Here is a 16,009-nt window from a genome sequence, read left to right as displayed (position 1 = left end):
CCTAAGCATAAATAAGGAAATGAATAAATTATTCAGCAGAAATTGTTGTTTCATTTTCTTCTTTAATATTTTTGAGAGTGCCTAGTTGGAAGCAGCACAATTCTTTAACTGACAAATTCCTGTGGAAAAAAAAAAAGCTCCAAGTTTGTTGTTGGAGAAGCAGTTAAAAATCAGTTAGCTCCCCAGAATGCAGAAAAAAGTAATTTTACTTGGGTTTGAGGAATTTGGTTCAAAGCTCTGATCTAGAAAGCAATATATACAGTTATTAAACAGTGTAAGGGGATTAACTCTACAGAGTGCTATTGACTGCTCCGGTCTCATTAACTGCAGTTTTATTTAGATAAAAATGTCATCTTAAACATCATTTTTGTGGCAGAAGTTAGATCTGAAGAATAACATTAAAAATAACTATGCATCAGCAGTTCCCCAATCTGCAGCAGCTCTTTCTGGGGTCTCCTCTGGAACTCATGATTGAAATTATGGTTTTGATTTGCAACATGCCCATCAAGAGGAACTGCCGTTAAAAGAAGTTGTCCTGTGGAATGGGAGAAGTGTTTTCTGAAAGGCAGCTTCACTGGTGCATGTACAAGCTTAACACAGAAATCTGATGTCTGTCTGCCTCTTTTTCCTCCAAGCAAGGAATGAAGAAAGGTTAGGGAAAGAGTTCTGGGTTCCCGGTGGACTTCCGCCTACTTTCAGATTTTATTAGGGAACTGTGAAGCTAATTACGTGTATGATAACTTCAGTAACTGCTTTTCATGCAGAATCACAGACCACAAAATAATGAAAGCATGAGTGGAAAAGTCTGTCTGTCTTAAACACGGAGCACTCAGAGAAGGCACTGGATGTTTCAGCAGGCTGCAACAGAGCTGCTACGAGGACCAAACAACCCTCAGGAGGTGCTCAAAAACCCCACCAAACACCAGAACAAATCCCAACACTCCTCATGGTCTTCACTTCCAAAAAAGCACCCATATGACACACCAAAGGGCACTCAGAAGGTGGAGGAACGACTGGATGCACACATGTGGCTGCAGGCGGGACGTCTTCAGGATGGAGCATCCTCCCAAGCACGCTTCAGGGACTGACCTTCACCTGCAGAAGCGTTTAGGAACCAAACTCCTACCAACATTAACAGCAGCTGGGCACCTATGTATTTTTTGGACTCTAGCCCCAGGAAAAGCGGGAAGACAGCTGTAGAGACAGGCAGAACGTCCCCATTAGCCAATTCACATACTGGGGCCACACAGCACCGCAGATACACGCTCGCTTGCAAGGTTACCCTTTGTTGCCCCAGGAGCAAGCTCTTTCCCTCTGGGCACTTAGCAAAGCTATTAGTATTCCTCCTGAAAGATCTGTCTCATGCTTTTGCAGGAGCCAAATTTCACGTATGCAGTAGTATTTTGGGGCTGTACGATTATTTTCAAGTAGAGCTGTTAGCACATTTCACTAACACACTCTGCATTCAATTTCCTGTATTACCATAACCACAAGAACACAGTACATCTACCTCCAAAAGGAGGCACAGTATCTACCCCTACAGTTACTACTACATAAATTACTAGTAACCGGACCCAAACATAGTTTGCAAAGGCTTGCTCAGGTTCTCTCCCTCATCTCTTTTTTTTTTTTTTTTTAATTTAATGTTCGCTTCTACGCTATCCCATCAAGATTTGGACTACTGGGGTTTTTTTGGTCTCTCTGTTCTATACTTTCTAAACAGCATTCGCAGCCTTCCTAAGTTTTACTATTGGAGGTGACAAGGGCTGAATAGGATGGAGGTTTTGAAACCTCAGTGAGAAGGATAAAAAGCTTTGACCACGAAGAACATCCCACCTCTAAAAAACTTACAAGAGATGGCCTCTATACTGAATTCTTACCAAAAAAATACGTATTTCAGTAAAGTTTTTATGTATTTTATTTATTTGTTTCAATCAAAAATAATGCTAGTAAAAATCCTAGCATGGAAGTAATTACATTTTTACACATTTGCATGAAGCTTGGCTACCTTTGGTTTCATACACTTGCTTAAAGCAGAACATGCTGGCACAGTTTATTCATCTTCCCATATGAAAATAAACTGTGCTTCCACACGCTTCTACCCAAACGTAACTGCCTACACAAGTGAAGTTATCCTGCTACATCAGTAAAGGCACTATTTAGGATGGGCAACAGAAACATGAATCACTGCAGATGAAGAGACGCACCGAAAAACAAAAAAGGGGCTGTATGTCTCAACTGCTTACGTTGTCTGCCGCTTGTAGGGAAAGCCACAAGTTACGTTGTTTAGCCGTATTTCTGAGAGGTGACCTGCTATAACTGTGATGGTACTAGGCTGGAAAAATAATGCATTTAACACCATGATGTCATTCCACCCACTACCAGTTGCCACGGTCTCACAGCATGCCAACAAAACTTGAATTTCTAATTTAGAAAAATGTCTTTTTTTTTTAATTACAATCTTCAAAAAATCTTATAAGAATGGAAAAAGAGTATAAACCAAATATCAAGAGTATCAGCCCTAGATCATATTGCATATCACTTTTAGCATCTTACTCTTTATTTCTCTCCTTCCCCAAGAGGACACTAGTCATCACCGCTCCCATACACCTGAGTTAATACTCAGGGATCAGATCCCCTGAGTCAGACCTGAACTGTCTCCAGTGCAGGACTGCACATCATTGCTCCCCACCCCTCAGGACCAATGTTCTCACCATTTTAAGTTAACATTAATAATTAACAAAGAGAAAAAGATACCCGTGTTGTAATCGTCCTCTGCCCTACTGCAGGCTTTGAGACTTTTCCTTCGGCTACAGAAGAAAATAGTTAATGATCCTATTGTAAACATTATCAGGCATCAGTGACCAAGACTAAGTTTATTATCCTGCAAACAAAAACAAAGACCAAAAAAAAAAATATAACAGATTACACCCCAGTAACTTTTGTTATGACATGCAGGTGCGACATTTCTAAGGAAGGCACTGGCCTAACAAATCAACTCAGCTAATACCCCATCATCAGGCTACAGTGTTGGCAGTGATGTGTAGTATGTGGTATTTGTGGCACTACTGGGGAAAACTATTTTAAGTCTAATTAATGTGAAATTTTTGGAATGCAGATGCTTTTCATTTATACTTAAAACAAAATGCCATGACATTTTTCCCATCCATTTATCATAAACAAGTTAATTATTGTGTAACAAATAGCTCCTGCTAGAATCTGTATGTTTTGAGGATGTTAGAGAGCTGACTCAGGCAAATAAGATGAACCACAAAGTAGCAGTTAATAGCTTATGGCATACTTATAATAAAACAATGACTTTGTAAAAGCTCTTGTTGTCAAATTAAGGCTAAGCTATTTCCATTGGAATAAGTCAATTTAAGCAGTCATTATCTGTTTAACTTGATTCGAATCTAGAATACTATAAGCACTTTCATTTTGATATATTCAGAGAGCTGCATACATTTGAGAGCTGGATGTTACAAAGCTTGAAAGGGAAATGCTGGGTTTACTGCCACACAGCTTATCCCCAAACTGTTTAACATCTAAACTTCCCAACGCACACTGAAGTTCACCACTGTGCTGAGGGCTACGTACTACCTGATCTCTGATGAACAGCCCTTTAGGCAGTAAAACTGTCCCAGGACTCCCCATGTCTCCTTCCCAAGGACAAAGCGAGGATTCCGCAGCATAAAGACTTTGTGTTTGCCCTCTGGAATCCCCCGAGAGCCATCTGAACTATATATACCTTCCCCCCCCCCCCCCCCCCCCATTCCATGAAATTCCTACCTACTTTTTGTTTTTCAGGCAAACAGTCCCATTTGGCCTGAAGATGAATTACTGAATGCTGATGAATAAGATGGTGGTAGCTGGCAGCAAAGCTTTGCGTGGTAAGATGGTGTGAAACAGTACATATGTCAATCTATCAAACATGATAATGTAAGCAATCTGAACCCATTTTTGGTCTGAACTATTGTACAATACTTCACCCAGATGGAAGAAAGAGATAAACATTTTATGCTTCAGACATATCAAGTGTTAGTAAGTAAAATTAAACCTAAACTGGAAAACTACCAATTTTACATGCTAGAGTATATATAAAGAACAACACAAGCATGAAGAAGAATTTTATGCAGCAGATTTTCTCCCCCATTACTGTACAAATTAATTAGATACATTTGTTTCCTATGATGAACAGCAGCATGTATTTTACTGTAGATTAAGAGGTGTAAAGATGATCGTTCACTTATTAGCAAACACAGCATTTGCACTTTTTTCTTCCTTCTTCAGTTGACAAAATGCTTACAAATTGTGTAACTCATGACAAAGTTGTCAGGACATGAATCTTACAAGTGGTCCATGCATATGTAACATCCCGAGGGCCAGTCTGGCCCTAAATCAGAGGCAGGTTTGCCAGGGCTAACGTAAAATTACAACTGTCCCCCAAAGGATAAAATTAAATAGGAATATATTTTCATTCAGATCAACTTGACAGCCTATCCAAATATAATTTCATATTTAAAAATTACAAGTTAAAACTGAAATGAAGACAGCCACTGTGCTCTCTTCAAAGTCACTGCCAGCTAACTCTTCTAAACAGACCTTCTGCTCCATCCCTATTGTCCACCTACATAAACATGCAACACTATCAAGCGTTAAACTGCAAAAAAATACTCCTCTGAGCAAATATATTAATGACATGACTTTCTACAGTATTTGGAGGACATTGTTTATCAAATCATTTCCAAAACTAAAAAGCACGAAATCTGCTCAGTTTACAGACTGACCCTTAAAGCCTTAAGGTTTGGGAAAAATTGCTACTAAATATGTAAACAATTGATACTTTGTTTCTTCGTGTGTTGCTGTATTCTTGGGCTTGTCTATGTCAAATCCCTATTTGGTTATCTTTCAAACTAAAAATAAACTCCCCAACGTTTACTAATTGATGCCAGGCCAGTCAAGAGAATTCCTGAACAGCAAAACTAAGACAACTGGGCTCAGAAACAAAACTGATTGCCAACTCATGTAGAGAAAAAAATGCCCAGTCCTGGATTCGGCTGAAGCCAGAAAGAATACTGACAACTCTCCCTCTCTTTAGAGAAAAATCAAAGTAACAGAGCAGGTGTTTGCTCTGGAGGAAGACAGAAATCCCAGTTTTCTGGCAGAGATACATGCATGTGAGTAAATGTAAGCAGCAGAAAGTAGCAAAGGGTTTATGAACCCTTGAGTGGAGCACCAAGTCCTGACACGCTCCCCAACTTCCACAATATACTCTGATTTCAGAACTGCTGTAACATCCAACAAATCCACCAGTGATTTAACTCAAGTGGGGTGCCAGGGGAAGGGGGGGGTGGGCAGATTTTGATCTTCAAAAATTCTCTTGGAGTAAAACAACGATTTTCTGCATCATGCAAATATAAAGTTTAATTATTTTTAACTTGAAAGGGAGACAGATCAATACACAGGATAATCTATTGTTATTTGGATTACGAAGATGTCTTAGAGTTTACAATCACAAAAGAGGTTATAATCCTGCAATTACTATAAAGCTAATTGGTAGTTTCTTTTTGCCTGTGTTTTCATGTTGTCAGTGGGGCAGTAATGAAAATGAATGCCACATTTGTGAACAGAATGTCTGTAGGCTTGTTTACCACATTTCCAACAACAACGTCTGCTTTATCATGCATTTCAAAGCAGAGATTAATTTAAGGATCTTTGAATTTCATACATAAAAATACTTTCTAAAATATCAAATGTAGAGTTCCTTCAGACGGGGTGGGAGTGGGAGACTTAAAAGTGAAGCGATGACCTTGCATACTATAGGCAAACAATGCACCTGAAGCAGACAGCAGCGGGCTTGGAATGATTCATCTGTATTCAAAACTGCGCTCAGGTAAACCACTTAGTGTTTCATCCTCCTACAAACATAATTCTGCAGACAATTTCAGCATCAAAACCAGCATCTTTAAGCCTCCTTTCACCTCCTGAAAATACAGTTATTGCAGAACCTATTAAGCTTTTTATTCCACTTACCTTTGAGTAACTTCTGCCCCTCCATGATGTTTTGGGAGATGAATGCTGTGTAGTCTTCTTCTGAAAAGCCAGGCTTGCATGTGGGTCTAACTGTAAGATCCCCATTGTGTGCCTGCAAAAACAAAACAGGGAAAACACACGCCATGACTTTTGCCATTTGGGAAAATGTTTTGCACCCCATGACTAGGTGTTTAGGCATGGGCAAACCTGAACAGTAAAGCAGTGTGCAAGGAGAAATTGCTCATGCTAAAGTGCCTATCTGTTGGAGTGGATCCATACTGTAGCTGCAAAAATAAAATGGGCCAGAAAATAGTTGCCTGACTACAATAGAGAGCATTGTTTGTAGGAAGGCTCGGATACTGGGCACTGTCAGAAGAGGGGAGGAAACAAAGAGCAGCAATTTATCAAGGCGAGCTGTGCTCGCACTGGAGCCGCGCAAAGGCCTGATGTTGCAACATCCAAATCACTGAGTTTTGCTATTGAGAAGCTGGGCAAGCCCCAGGACTAAAGCAGAAACACCCCAGCTCGCAGCAGCACCAGGAGCTCGTGACCACCTAAAGTCCCCTTCCTTCCCCTTCACCCTGCAGCAGCCTCCAAGGCTCTGCCAGCTGCTGCCTCTGCGACCCTCTAGGCTCTGCACTTGCCCCAGCACTGGGAGGGGATGGAGGGGATGGAGGGGATGGAGGGGATGGAGGGGATGGAGGGGATGGAGGGGATGGAGGGGATGGAGGGGATGGAGGGGATGGAGGGGATGGAGGGGATGGAGGGGATGGAGGGGATGGAGGGGATGGAGGGGATGGAGGGGATGGAGGGGATGGAGGGGATGGAGGGGATGGAGGGGATGGAGGGGATGGAGGGGATGGAGGGGATGGAGGGGATGGAGGGGATGGAGGGGATGGAGGGGATGGAGGGGATGGAGGGGATGGAGGGGATGGAGGGGATGGAGGGGATGGAGGGGATGGAGGGGATGGAGGGGATGGAGGGGATGCCCAGTCAAAAAAGTGACTGCCACTGAATAGCACAGCTTCACACACAACCTGCTACGATCCAGGGGGAAGCATCCAGCTAAACGCTCAGCTGCTCTGCTGCAACTTTGGACTGCACAGCTGGGAAACAGCCCCTGCCACAGGGATGGGTTAGTCCAGTAATGGCAGTCCAAGCTCCTTGGGATGGGGCACATGTTCCCCAGCAAGGAGGGTCTCAGACCCCAGCTTCAAGCAACTCACTGAAAGCACATAAGCCAGTGATTTATACCCAACAAGTGCCAAGTGATTTATGCACAAACAAGTGCTGTGGCAAGGGATTTCTAACCCTCCCGGACAGTCGTCAGGGCTAGCCAGAGCATCACTTAGCGATGCAGGCTGCACCTCCGACACCTCCGGTCCCAGCAGCGCAGGCTGAAGCCAGGGGACCGGGAGAGTCACTTCCCAGAGAAAGTGCAACTCCAGGCACACCCCTGCCTCCCCGGGGAGGGGAGCACAGCTCCCCAGGGCTTCCCCAAACACTCCCGGACACGGACGGTGCGGCTTTATAGAGAGAGAGAGAGAAGGGAAGAAGAGCGAAGGGTCCTTTCCGATGAGCTTAGTAAGCAGAAAGCGAACCAACGCTCTCTGCTAAAAACCACGCTCGGGAGACGGATGCCAGCTACTGCATGGGAAGCGCAAGGAAGCGGCGGCTCTGCGGACTCTGCCCGTCGCTGGCAAGACGGTGCCATTAGGAAACATTTCAAAGGCTCCGACTGAAGAAAATCGGCTTCGAATCTGAAATCACCCCGTTATTGGAAGGGAGCTGGCTAGAGGAGAGCGCCCCGGGGCTACTCCTGCGCACCCTCCCGCCTCCCGGGGAGTCGGGATATCTTCACAGATTCAACTTGGCACCGCGGGATTCGGGCAGAAAGAGAAGTGGCTCTTGTTCCTGCAGCCAGTCCAGCACGAATCGGAGCAGCCGCCCCGCTCGCACCGTAACACCGCAGCAGCCACGCGTTCAGGCATTTGGTGATGTTCTGCAGCGATCCCTTCATTTGCGGGGGGGGGGGGGGGGGGGGGGGGACACGACCCCCTAAAAAAGCCAAACTTTCAGACCATCAGCCCCCAACACGGTTCAGGCCCGCTCGGCGCGTTTACGGGCTTGTAAAAATAAAAGTTAAAGGCACCGCCACGACGCCGGCAAAGGAGGGATGTCTCGCACGGAGCGGGCAGCGCTGGAGCGCGGAGGCTCCGCCGGGGCGCGCAGGGCTCCGCGGGCGGAGCGGCGCCGCCGGCGGGACGCGCCGCTACCCCCGAAGTTTATCCAGCGACGCGCACCGCGGAGGGCAAGTTTTGCCGGCACCGCCGAGGCACCGGATTCAAAGCGAACGATCGCGCTAAAAAATAATAATTAAAAACTGCGAGGATGGTTAAAAACAAACAAACAAAAAGAAGTGAGAAACGGGGAAGGCGGCAGGTTGCGGCGGGGGCCCCGCTCCCGCACACGCACCCACCCCAGCCGCGCGGACCAGCTCCGCGCCCCGACCCCGAAGTTGCGGCGGCTGCCGCGCCGGCAGGCGGCGGGCGCGGAGCGGCAGCGGAACCTCCGCGGGGTGCGTAGCCCTGGGGTACCGCTCGCTCGCTCGCTCGCCCGCCCGCCCGGGGCGCCCCACTTACCGCCGCCGAGCCCCAGACGGGAAGGAGCAGCACCAGCAGCACCCGCGAATCGGTCCTCATCGCCCCGAGCGGCGCCCGCCCGCCCTCCCGCCGGGCCGGGGCGGTGGCGGTGGCGGTGGCGGTGCGCTGGCCGCCCCGAGCCGCGCTGCGCAGTGCCGGGGCCAGGGGGTCGCTGCCGCCCCGCTCCCGCCGCCGCCGCCGCCGCCGCCGCTCTGCGCCCGCTCTGGGCTGCAGGTGAAGCGCCCGCCGCGCCGCGCGCCGCCGCCAAGCCCCGCCCCCTCCCGGCCCCGCGGCGCGCGGGCACGCGCCGCCTTAAAGCGACAGGCGCCGCCCCGCCGCGGGGGGGAGTTGGGGGTTTGGGGTGGTATCGCCGCCTCCCTCGGCCCCCTGCGGAGCTCTGCGGGGAGGAAAAGCGGGCGGGGGGGGGAACTCCGGGAGCCGGAGCTCGCCCGTCCAGAGACCAAAGACGAAAAACTAACGTATGCAGGGAAAAAAAAAAAAAAAAACGCATATCCAGGGGAGAGATGTATCCACTGAGGAAAGAGTAGCGTATCCACCGAGGAAAAAGTAGTATCCAGGGGAAAACTAACACGTCTAGCACAAAGATGTACCCAGTGGGGAACAGACTAACGTGTCCAGGTGAAAAACAAGCGTATCCAGTGAGGAAAAATCTAGCATGTCCACAGGAAAAGCTAATGCATCCAGGGGATGATGAGTGGATCCAGTGAGGAGAGCTCAGCCCAGGCTGTGAGGGAAAGGGAGCATGTGGGGGGCATACCTACAGGAAAAATTAACGTATCGGGGAGGAAAACCTGATATATCTGGGGTAGGAAAACTAGCATACCTGGAAAGAGAAAAAAATGGCACCAGAGGAGTCACGGCCCCGCCATGACAGGGACCCTTTCCTTGGCCTGCGAAGGCCTTGGCTGAATATCACCTCGTTCGGGAGGGAAAGGCCTGGCAGGGCAGAGGGTGTCTCAACGCCCGTGGGGAGCAGGGGGTTTGTGGAGGCTGAGTCTGGGTGGGCTTTGGGCAGGCAGGGGGTGGGGGTGCGGGTGGGAGAGCACCCTGGTTTGGCTCTGCGCTTGGTTGATCAAACCTTGGGAGGGAAGAGGGGAGGGCGCCGAAGGTCCCTTCCTGAGAAGAGGGTAATTTGGGGGAAAGGCAGTTTGGGGATCAGGTAGAAAAATGGGTAGTGCCTGAACTAGCTCCTCAGCCATGTGTGGGAAACACTCTGAGCCTGGCCTTTCTTGTCTTAGAGGAAAATAGGCACGTCAGGCCTAGTCCGCGTTCACATCAGTAGCAATAAAGCTAACTCCACTAAACTAGAGGTTTTCTGGTGTAAAAATAAAGGCAGATCAAAGCAGGGCCACAAAGCGAAACTGAAGTCAGTTTAGTTCTCACAGAAAACTGCAAATGGAAAGCAGCAGTTTCGAGTGCTAAGTATGGCTCTTGCTATTTTCCTACAGCGTGACCCTGGCACCCAAACACGATCTTTTTCCTTTCTGAATGCAGCGCGACGCCGCAATAGGAGTTCTCAGGCATGTATATTTTGTGCATATAAATCCAACAACGATTTGCATAAAGAGATGCATACTATCTGATGTACGTGCAAAATCAGACATTGCAGCTGAAAAATCTGGTCATTAAACTATTCTGTTAGATTCACACATTTCCAAAGGAATGAGACACATAAATCCACTGACTGCATCTTTTGCTATTGAGTAGATTTAATAGCATTGTGTTAACACCTAGAGATGTTAGCGAAGAACTGAGACCTCATTGTATTAAGCTCCGTAGTCACGAATAATGGAAAGATTGTTCCTACCCCACCAATTTACAGTCTTAGTGGATTATGGGGTTTATTTTGTTTTTAAACAAGTATTTCTGAGTTTGTTACATAACATCAAATAAATCTCATCATTGTATTGAATTTAGTGTGTAGCCTTTTTTTTTTTATGAAGCACTTTCACAAAGGCAGAAATAACCAAGTGACACTATCATAGCAAAAAATAAATCCTCATATGTATATATAAAATCTAAATTTGTTCCTTTTATTTTTAGCCTAAATTTCAAAGTTTGGAGTAGATTGTTCCAGGTTGAAGGGCAGCTGCGCTTGTTGCTATTTAAATAAAACTACGAGTACTCTGGAGACTTCTGGGGATATTTTGGATTTGTGCAGCTACAGTGTGGATATTTCAGACAACTACAGTGTGAATACCTATGGCTGTTTTTTTTGACTCTTGCTGGACTACAGCTGTTGCTATGCACGCGCTCATTCTGCTTGATAACTTTGTTAATATGACAAGTTCTACAAGTATTGTCAAAATAAGTCTGACACCACAACAGATTGTGAAGAAAAGGCAGAGCAGTAGTGAAAAAAAATAGAATTCTTCAACATGTTTACAGTTGATTTCTAATCTGATAGCAAATTGATTTTTTTTTTTTCCCAAACTAGTTTGCCATCCCTCTTTCCTAAGCTGTGGTAACTGACTCTGTACTGGGGGAACAATTCTGCAAATGGAGTGAGTATGCTTTCCAGATATGTTCCGAATAACACTGCCTAATGTGAGACACCGAGTACCTCCCCAAACTCAGGAGTTTCCAGAGGGGTCAGAGGAGAATACAAATCCAGCGTCCAGACGATGAGAATCACTGAATTACACGTGTGGTTGTTTTCAATCTACCATTTTCCTTCAGCTCTTGACACTCCAATTAATTTTGGAAGGAATTAAAGTTTTGCTAACTGATTAGCTACATTTCAACTACCTCCTTGTTTAGAAGCACTTAACATGAAGTGCTTATAAAATATCTTCCTTCAGATCTTTAAGGAAAATTAAAATATGCCATTTACATTTTTGTACCTATTGAATTTTTCACAAACTTGCATTTCAGCATACAGGTCTGAGCTGGGCCTGAACATATGTTATTTGGGAGGGTTAGCTTCAGACTCTCGCTTCACTTCGAGTCTGCTGGGAGACTGGTTATGAATTGGTATTCTTGCATAAAAAGGAAGTAGGAAGCTCTACCGTCTCACATATGAACGCAACAAGATGTGGATTTGGCTGGATGAAGACATTTAAGAGAGTACACATGCCCGGTAAATCATCTTGCTAAACACCTCAAGAGCAAAACTGCTGATCCTAGGAGCCAACTTGCTATGCTGCACAACACTCAAGAGAATAAAAGGCTCATAGATGAGACATCTACAGAACTGACTGTGCCAAGATAATGAGGAGCGTCGAGTACACAAGGGATTTTTCTCTCCTTGATGCACACATGTAATTCCTATTGACAGCAGTGGGAGTTACACGTACATATCAAGGGGACAATAGAACCCTTAGTGGTGGAGATGAGTATCAGATGTGAGCCGTGTTACCACAGATAGAAAATGAGAGAGGGAGGTGTGATCACTGAGGGACAGTACAACATACAATAAAATTGTCAAGCAGCCATCAAATATGTGAAAGCATGGGAATAACAAATTAAATGGACAGGAGGTGAGAAAACAAAGTCTCAAGAGACTTTTGCCTTCCTAGCTTAGGGCTGATATCTGAATTCCTTATTTGGGAAATATTCCCGCTGGCTTAGCCTGTTTAATTCTCTGATAAGTAAATGTTTCACTGAGTTCAAGTAAACAGTTATGGCCTAGATGCTAAGGATAAAAAGTGGTTTTATTAAAAAGTCTGTCAAACAACGAGAAATTAAATTAATATAATGTGCAGACCACACGTTAAATTTCTTCTCTATGACCCGATGATTTTTGATTCTAGGAGATCGCTAGCTGACCGGTAATTTAGAAAGTCACTATTACTAATTTTGATTTCTGTCCAAAGTAGCAACAAAAGAAAGGAATATATACAGAACCAGAGAAATCTTGATGATTCTGGATTGATAGATAATGGCAAAGTATGAGTTTATGTCAGCAGTCCAAAATCGAAATGAATGAAAAATGCCTTCAGATTTCATCCACATTTAGGATCTTTTTAGGATGTGCAGGGAAGATGGGACAAGATGGAACTGAACAGTAAAGGTGAATCAAAGGTGTGGAGAAATTAATGATCTGGAGAAGACATAAGCACCTACCAGATCTAAACAGAGGCCAACACAGGAAACAAAGGTGCTCCTCAGTAGGAAGACCACAGCCACAGAGGGAAAATAACTAACAGTAAAAGCCAGACTTTGGTACATTTATGTAATTTTTTTAAGCAACAGCAAATCACTGGAACTACACGAATGGTTGGGCACAGCTCAAAAGTCTGGATTACTTTTGATCTGGCTCCAGTACAAAATCTAAAGACAAAACGATGAGTCACAGAGGAGACAGTGACTTGAAGAAAGAATCCACAGGAAAAAGCAGCACTGAACAGGAACAGAATATGGATTAATCTAAGCTGATTCTGTACCACCCTGCATGTGCTACCTGTGTGCTTGGATGGTGAGAAAGACACAACTATCTTCCTGGTTAAGCAGACCTTTGAAGTCACATTTTCAGTCCTGCCAGACATGCTGCAACGCCAAGGAATTTGAACTTTCTCTCTTTTACACTATCTACTCATCAGTAGACTGTGGCTCCTATCGATTCTCCTTCTGAGTTGGTAATGTGAATGGCAATGAGGAAAATGCAACTTCAGAGGCCCTATACAAAACCTTCCTGCTCAGTTAATTACACTGACCAAGGGAGGCCAACTTTAGTGTAGTCTGACCTCCAATTATGAGGCACGCTGTGGTCTCCTCGCTGAACTATGCTGGCATTAATGGCAGCATGCCAGCAATGGCTATATTAAAATCAATTTAAAAATCCCAGTTCTATGTCTCTTTCACCTTAGGTGAGGTAACACAACTTATACTAATGTAACTCTTATTAAAATATTGTAAAACAAAACTGATATATGCAAAAGAGTAAAATTTCTACTTTTTTGACTCTTTTCTTGTATTCTTGCAAAAACTAAGACAAAAAAGCAAAAGTAGACTGAGAGGTTTAATAGGTTTCTCTCATTACGGTGGGCTACAGTTTAATGCAGTAGTATTAAAAAAAAAAGCAGAATTAGGTTTTTTTCTCAGAAGATACAGCAAGTGCTTATGTATGTCAATATGCTCCTTGTAACAGCTTCAGAAAAGTGACCTCTCTGGTTCGCGGGCAAACCTGTGTGCCACGGACACAGAAGGTCACCAAGGAGAATATTCTGCAAGAGATCCCTAACAGAGCAGGCAGTCAGCTCCCCCATGATGCTGTGCTTCATATTCACAGAAACAACGAAACCCCACCAGATTTAGTAAAAAAAAAAAAAAGTTAATAGCCATTGTGCTATTTTACGAGTGAGAGGAAGGCCACAGATTCCCAGTTTCTCCAAAGCATCTACAAACTTACAGATTTTAAGGCACTCTTCATACAAGCATGTGTTTAAGCATGATTGTGCCATCACCTCAGAAACAAAGAGTTACCTAAAGTAGTCATCATCTAAAATGGTTGCATTCACAGGAGGCTTTACACTGTAACAGCAATCTGAGAAGAGCCTTATTGAAGTAATATAAACCAAGTAGTTTGCTCCCCACCCTCTCCTCAGCAGCTGAGGAGGAGATGCTTTTTCTAACAAGTCCTGTCACTGTGATCTCCCGTACCACTGGGTATGCTCACACTTACAGATTCAACGAGATATCAGGGGGAGGGGACAGGATCTAACCTATGAGTCCTTACAGTTCTGTAATATTTACTCATCACACACCAGAAAACTCCAAATGAGTATCAACATAATTCGTAGGTTTTTATAGGGACTGCTGAAGGAAAAATAATTTTTCAGACTTGCAGCTTTTGCTGGTGTTATTGTTTAGAGCAGCAATTCTCCTCATCACTTCATCAGTGACTTTCTTTCCTCTTTTGGTGGACATGGCTCTATCTACAGTGAAATCTTCACATTAACATAACTTATTCCAGTCCAGATCATAAAAAAAGTTACACTGGTACAAGCAGCAATATTAATATCTGTCTAGCAAAAATGTGAGGTCCAGATCAGACTTTTTTATATTGCTGACAATACATGTTTTTCTTCTTTATCAGAAAAAAAAAAAAAAAGGATATGTTTTCTTCTGCACAGTTTGGTAAAGCATAAATAGAAGTTATATTCTGAGCTCTCTCTGCCTTTTGTGGCACCCAGCTTGTTGGTATGCCTCCCAAATATTTTTTCCTCTTGAATATGTCCAACAGTCTTGGCACCGCAGCAGATACTCTAAAATGTGTGTGCATGCGTGCATATGTGCTAAATGCTGAGGCAGAACTCCTCAGAGAAAGCCCCAGTTACCTTTTTAATGTGAAGTCATTTTCTGGATCTGTCAGCACTTTTGGTCAAAAACCACCTGGAAGACAAAGCACTTTACAAGAGACAGTTTTGACAGCCTATGGATTTGAATAGTAGACCTGAAAAAGTAAGAAAACTTGAAGAGAGGGGAGAGAGAGGAAGAGATGTGCTCTTGTAAGAGATTACATTATGACAAAATATCACGCACTCAGAGAGATCAGCATATTTCCAATTAAAAAGGTAGTGAGAAATTTAGTGTTTGTCTCCGTACAACTTCAGTGAAGTTAAAGATGTATATGAAATTTATTTGAATATCTGAATCACTGATTTCGCTGTAAAAGAGGGTAATAATATGATGTGGAGGAGTTCTACTAATAGTACTGTATGCCTAAGTGAAATAAAGCCTAGAGATAAAAGAAAGGGAACTATTTAGGAACATTGTATGCATGGTCAGCTGAAGAATGTGGGCTGAGTGTGGGCCAAGAATAACAAAAACCAAAGTAAGTGCTCCACACACACGGAAACAGAAAGGAAGAGAAAAAGTAGAGTCACACGGGGTAAAATTTTGGTGACTACCACTGGGAGTTACCACCTGACTCTAATGTTCCACTGATACATGCTGGGTTTTTACTTTGGTGGGGTTCTCGCATAAGCCCAGAGAGTTCTGTGCACGGCGCAACTGCTGCCTTTTGCCACTGTCTAGAAACATCTGAATTCCAAAGATTAATTTTTCGAGTTCATGCATTCATCTAACGAGATTATCTACAGTTATCCTATTAACTCTGCCCAATAGATCCTGTGGTCTCACATCACCTAATCTCTTCCCAACTGCATACACGCTTTCAAGTCAGACTGGAACTGTGTCTGGGGCACATGTGTAGGCACTAAAAATATTGGTACATCCAAGACTGGGTAACCCCCAGCTAAAAAGTAACTCTGATAGACAGTGGGTAACTGTGTGGTTTTGATTTCTTTGAGAGAGAAATACTGTGGGAGACATTCCTGCGCCAGCTTCTGTTACAAGCTACAGGCAGACTT

At 44.4% G+C, this 16,009-nt stretch overlaps 1 protein-coding gene across 2 annotated transcripts in view; it reads right to left on the bottom strand.

Moving 5' to 3' along the window:
• Nucleotides 1–8,735, bottom strand: part of CDH4 (cadherin 4) — a 459,703-nt gene extending 450,968 nt beyond the window's left edge. Inside the window, exons 1-2 of one of the 2 annotated variants that reach the window (XM_086474518.1) lie at nucleotides 8,676–8,735; nucleotides 6,034–6,145 (exon numbers count right to left, since the gene is read on the bottom strand). In XM_086474518.1, the coding sequence (XP_086330644.1) occupies nucleotides 6,034–6,145; nucleotides 8,676–8,735 (172 nt within the window). Of the gene's footprint in view, nucleotides 1–6,033; nucleotides 6,146–7,630; nucleotides 7,748–8,675 lie in introns of those variants that run through there. The other variant, XM_086474517.1, reaches the window with a different exon arrangement.
• Nucleotides 8,736–16,009: the final 7,274 nt, after the last annotated feature.

This window comes from Leptosomus discolor, chromosome 17 (genome assembly GCF_034619465.1).
Source record: "Leptosomus discolor isolate bLepDis1 chromosome 17, bLepDis1.hap2, whole genome shotgun sequence".
Lineage (NCBI taxonomy): Eukaryota > Metazoa > Chordata > Aves > Leptosomiformes > Leptosomidae > Leptosomus > Leptosomus discolor.
This window is presented reverse-complemented; position numbering and strand designations above follow the sequence as displayed.